The following is a 5,885-nucleotide window of genomic DNA, read 5'->3' on the forward strand; positions in this document are numbered from 1 at the left end:
GGGGGTAGACGCTGTGCTGTAGGGGCGGAAAACAATGCGATGGCACAGCGCGGCTCGCAGCGGAGCGCGTGAGTAGTGTCAGCGTGCCTGTCGTAAACTAGCCCAGTATAATATGGGTTGCTGGCATACAATTGCAGTATTTTTGCTGTCGGTGGAACTGAACTGGTACAACATTATTTGATGTATAGTGTACCAAAATTCTAGTAAGCCTATATTCTATAGGCGAAAAACTGGCACGAATAACGGTTTTAGCCATATTCCCGAATTATCCATTGAATTCGCGGATGATAGAGTGTTGCTATGTACTTTGACAATAACATCCCTCCCCGGTACTGTCTTCCCGTACCCAGCCCAGCCTCTCGGGCTGTCCGGCCACCAGCTCTTACCAACAGAACGAGAGCCATTTTCGGACGCTAATCTAATAATCTCCATCCGACCTTTTTTTGTTTCGCCCTGTTCGCCACGCCTCTCCCTCCCATCCCTGTCGGTCCAGGTCGGGCTTTATCGGCGCTACAATCGGGTGCGTAAGCGGGAGAGAAAGAGAGGTGGAGAGAAAGAGAGGTGGAGAGAGAGAGAGAGAGAGAGAGAGAGAGAGAGAGAGAGAGAGAGAGAGAGAGAGAGAGAGAACAAAGTGGAGGTGGAAGAGCAGGCTGCACATGGAGTTAAGCCTACACTCAGCAACTCATTAGCTTAATTAAAACGTTAATGTGACAATCGAATTACACGTCTGCAGCTCTCTTCCCCCACCCCTCCCCGACCCAACCGTCCGAAGCTGGCCAGAAAGCAGAATAAGGAAGGTGGAAGTGGAAGGTGGGAGTGACCGGGAGAGGTAGGCTGGATGGAGCTATTTAAGGCACCTTCGGTAGTCCCCAGGTGGAGCCAGAGTTGATGGGTACGATCAATACTATGACTAGCAGGAATACTAAGGCCCGGTTTGTGTGGAAGAGAATTGTAATTATTGAACCTATGGAATGTTTGAAGATGCTACCATGAATTCGAATTAAGAAGCAGCACAAACATGTTTCGCGAGTCGTGCTTTAGGATTTTACCCCTCAAAAGAAATACAAACTTAGGTGCCGAACGTCTTACATTTTCTGCCGTGTACTACGTGGTGCTCTTAGACCAGACGGTGAGAGGCTGCCAGGCGGGGGCGCACGGTAGCGGGGGCCCATCCAACCACGGCCCGGTGCCCTCCGACCCCGGGCGGGGCCTCGCTGGGCCGCCCGTGAGCCCCCGCACCCAACACCAGTAGCACTCAAGACATCACCTCGTTGTTAACGTGATGGGAGCGCCCGCCTCGTCCTGCCCCCGGGCACGGCCCTCCCGCAGGGGTCATGTGCCTCAAATAAGGCAACTGCTGAACACAACTGGCAAGCGAGGCCAACACCACATCTGGAATTTTACATTACTGTACTATTCCAGTGTAATATAGTAAAGAAACTAAATCAGTTTGTCTCTTTTCTCCGATTATTAGAACAATAATGATATCTAGGACTGGACAGATGGTGTGCAACGTACTAAACGAACATTCATCTCGATAGGGACTTTACAATACATCCTGGAGCCACCTCGCTGAGTGCACGAGCTGAGACTGAGAGAGAGATAGAGAGAGAGAGAGAGAGAGAGAGAGAGAGAGAGAGAGAGAGAGAGAGACGGAGGTAGAGATTAGCCTCTACAAATTGGTGAGATGAAACAAGACAGGCAGGCAGGCCCCGACTTGGGTCTGACTCACACCGGCCTCGGCATGTGTATGTGTTATTCATCAGATCAGAGAGTTCATCTCTCTTGCTCTTCTTTTAAATGACACGCCCACTCAGGCACGCCCCACTCGGACTACTGATGAGAGACCTTACCGTCCGCTTGTGCCATTTGAAAAAGAATGTAACGCGTTTTCAACTCAGCCCACACAACTAATTCATATGGAAAGTTAGAAAATGAAATGAAGCCGTTATTTTGTAACATACAAGTGCAATTTCTTAAACACAAAATTATACATTTGGAGGAATTTACACATTTTAAAAGGGATCATTTAATATTGCATGGAGCCACTGACGGAATTGGCTTGTGGTGAAGAAGGTAGGATGTTTGTAGGAGCACTAAGGCGCGGCAGTCGAGACGAAAAATAATGCAAGTCATGGGACGGTTAGTGGTGGGCTCACCCGAGGGCGGCATCGGCAGCTCAGCACCGCCACCTTGCGTCCATTTGGAAAAACAGGGATCCATCTAAAAGGCAGTAGTATCCACTTAAGCGCACCACGCGCCGGCCGCCCTCAGTGTTTTCTGTCTGTTTTCCTTAAGTGGATCAGATTGAGGCCAACGCGATGTAATGTGCCTCGACAAGCCACTAACACTACTTGTGGAATAAAAACGCCACCACCAGGTGAACAGCCACTGTAGCAGCGGCAGCAACAGCAGGAGACGGCAAAGAGTCCAGCTAAACTCCTTTCTGAGTGCGAGGCAAGCAGGGACCCGGGCAAAAGCCTTTATAAAGTAAAAGCGGGCGCCAGCCTTATTTTTAAGACACGGCGACGAAGAGCATGAGAAGAAATAATAGTAGAGTTAGGGAAAAACAAGGGCGTTGTGAATTGTCACCGTACGCCCGCGTCTTTCTCCGAAGAGAAAATGGCTGAGATGACTTTGCACCGTCACCATTAGCAACGGTCCCTAATTTCGTTTTTCTACTTGTTTGAGCCCTGCAAAGATAGATAAATTGATGAATTACCGAGCCACCTGCATAAGGCCTAAAACACATTCCTACGTATGACTGTACAACTATAGCGCCAAATGGGCCTCTTATCAACTGATCCCAATTCATTCATTCATTCATCCATCAATCCATCCATAGATCTATCGATTCATTAAGGAGACCTGCAGAGGAACGCGCGCGGTTTCCGCGACCTTAGACTGGAAAGGGGGGGCGGGAATCCATTATATTCCAATATCCGGGTCAGTAATTTCATTGCAGAGAAAGTTCCTTTTGTACCACGGAGGTACGGAGGTCTCGCTTTCCATTTCCCCAGCATTTTGGTGACAGAAACGTTTGTGCGTCATATGGAACCAAAATATTTCCCAACGGCAAGAAAAAACATAATAAATCAAAATAATGAAAAGGCTTTAAATACCAAGTTGAAATGATGGCTATTCTCTAGTTTCATCGGCAAATAAGCCCTGCCTGCAATGCAAGTCCTGTGTGAACTGTGCGCATCTCGCGGGAAGACACCAAAAGAGCACAGAGTCGTCGCGATAATACGCCTGGCGGGAAATCCGAAACTTAAACAAGACTCTGCTCGGCCACCGGGGGCGGTCACGTGCCGCGGCGTGCGCGCGAGGGCGACACCCCCGCCTCCCGCCCCTGGGCGCCCCGCCCGAGCTGTCAACCGCGCCGGCCCGCTGTCACTTGGAGCCGGCTAATTGCAGGGACCTTGTTTACAGAAATATATTGGGTACGCGAGGGAGGCACAAACTACACGGTAGAGTGTGCTCGCAGCGTTTGAGGCTCAAGTTTTTTTTTCTTTTAAAAAGGGGGATAGTTGTGCATAAAAGAACTTTGCGTCGTCTTAGTCGAACGATTTGATATGGGAATTTTATCACAGTGTCGTTGGTTATTTATGACAAAGGTGGGACAAAAAATTTGAAATATCTCATTAATTTCCTGTCGATAAACATAAATCGATTTCGGAAATTGCCACTTATTCCGGCGTGCAAAACGAGACCTCAACGCAAGGGATGTTTGGGAAAGATGCGAAATATTTTGCAAATGAAATTTGAACGCGCCAAACACTCGAGACGAGTAGCTTGTTCGGAGGGATGTTATTCCACAAATCAATAGAAAAGCGGATCAGATTAAATACTTCGTAAAATGTCGCACAACGCACTAGTACTCGACACTAATTGAGTCCTTCGAAACCACTCCAGACGCCTTATCTCTGAATCTCGATTGTGAGAGTGAGGTAGTGTGGATGACTTGAGGCGGTGAGGATCAAATGCTTGGCCAATTAACGAGATGGCATCCAGATAGTGGGAATCTTAACGGTATCACCAAGTGTATAGTTTCAGTTATTAATTGCGGTTAAATAAGGAAAATGGGGTACTTCATAGATGCGCAAGAGAAAGAACGAAAGAAAGAAAGAAAGAAAGAAAGAAAGAAAGAAAGAAAGAAAGAAAGAAAGAAAGAAAGAAAGAAAAAAAAAAGAAAGAAAGAAAGAAAGAAAGAAAGAAAGAAAGAAAGATGTTTGACAATGGCGCTCAGAAACCTAAGATCACGCTGATCCCACTCACAGCCTCCTGTAACAGTCCCGTTGATAGAAGACAACCCCCATGTCCCAGGTGTGACAAGGCTGTCGGGGGGTAAATGGTTACGTCACACATTCTCATACTCACCACCGGACTCGCCACCAGTGCAGGAATCCGGCGTCTGCCGCTGCTGCTGGGCACTCTTGCTGTTGTTGTTGGGCGTACTGTTGCTGTTGTTCGAGCTGTGCAGGCCCAGGATGGCGTCGATAGAGTGCCGCGGCCCCGTCAACGGCTGCGAGCTGGTCGGGATCTTGAGGTGGTTGTTGTTGATGTTATTGTTGTTGTTGTTCTTCGGGAGGAGCGGGAAGGGCGGTCGGTGGTGCAGCTGCAGGTGCGGGTGCAGCAGGGGATGGTGGTGCATGGCGGGGTGCTGGTGATGCCTCTGCATGATCATGTCGGCGAGCTCGGCCCGGACGTGCGACAGCGGCGGCAGCGGCGACCTCTGGGGCAGCTGCTGCGGCTGCTGCTGCTGCTGCTGCTGCAAGGGCTGCGGTGGCGTGCCTCCACGGACGTCCACCTCCTGCTCCTGGTCATCGTCCTCCGAGTAGTCGTCGGCGTCCTTCCGCGGCCGGTCGTCCTCGCCGGCGGGGGAGCTCGCGGACCTGGCGGACGCGGCCGACGACCCGGCCGACGACGCCCGGGGGTCCAGCTCGGTGGCGCTGAGCTCGGAGGAGTCGCGGCTGTCCGCGTCCATGGCCGACTCGTCGCCGCAGAGGTCGGTTGAGGTCGTCGTCGTCGTCGTGGACGTCCCAGTCGCGTTGACTCGTCGCGGAGAGCGTGCCGCGAGCGAAGCGGCGTCGACCCGAGGACGCGGTGCGGAGCGGAGCGGCGCGGCGGTCTGTGCTCGGCGGGGCAGCGCTGAGCCGAGCCGGTCGCACTGGGCTGGGCGGGGAGCTGGCCTGGGCCCCCGCCGAACTGAGACGAGCCGAGCCAAGTCGGGCCGAGCCGAGCCGAGCCCACCCTACTAGCTCCGCCCCTCCCTTTCCAGTCCCTCCTAGCGTCCCTTCAACCCTCCCCCTGCCTAACCACCCCTACTCTCTCTCTTTCTCTCCCTAGCGCTCCCTCGCTGTTGCTTTCCCTTTCCACCCCACCTCCTCTGTCGTCCTCATGTCGTCGTCCCGCCGTCACTTCCTCCCTCAGTTCAATTCCGTTTGTTATTCCTTCCTCTCTACGGCGATTGCCTTCCCACTTCACAGTTTCACAAGAGGTATTTGCCTCCGTGATTCCGTCCCAGGCGGGCCGAGGTGATTCTAATGCGAGTGTGTCGAGTGTCGTCCCTCTAACGACGTCAATAAGCCAGCCCGGGTCTATGCGTCAATAGAGTGGGTGACGACTACCAGCTCGGTATCGATTAGTCGCATCAAACTCTCGCACACTTCACACGCAGTTCCAATAGTAGATAGGAAATAAAACATACGAGCTGATATGGAAAGAGGCAGAAGAGAGGGCCCCTGTCAAAATAAAGGGACGCCGAAAACACAACTTACGTAAAGGGAAAGAAAAGCGGTTGTCGGCGTGCTTGAACCAACAGCTTGTCTCCTAACGGAATTCTCATTAAGCTATCCCCAGCAAACCCCACAGCGCCCCCCCCC

General features: G+C 51.8%; 1 protein-coding gene and 1 long non-coding RNA gene across 2 annotated transcripts in view; both read right to left on the minus strand.

Annotated features, from left to right (window-relative positions):
• LOC113212616 (retinal homeobox protein Rx1-like) overlaps positions 1-5,162 on the minus strand; it is a 78,091-nt gene extending 72,929 nt beyond the window's left edge. Inside the window, exon 1 of the mRNA XM_026431408.2 lies at positions 4,381-5,162. Coding sequence (XP_026287193.1) covers positions 4,381-4,987 — 607 coding nt within the window. The 5' untranslated portion in view covers positions 4,988-5,162. The remainder of the gene's footprint in view (positions 1-4,380) is intronic.
• Positions 1-5,885, minus strand: part of LOC127752378 (uncharacterized) — a 346,254-nt gene that overhangs the window by 78,806 nt on the left and 261,563 nt on the right. The gene's annotated exons all lie outside the window — the stretch shown is intronic.

Source organism: Frankliniella occidentalis, unplaced genomic scaffold (genome assembly GCF_000697945.3).
Source record: "Frankliniella occidentalis isolate FOCC.00 unplaced genomic scaffold, Focc_3.1 Scaffold1, whole genome shotgun sequence".
NCBI classification, from domain to species: Eukaryota; Metazoa; Arthropoda; class Insecta; order Thysanoptera; family Thripidae; genus Frankliniella; species Frankliniella occidentalis.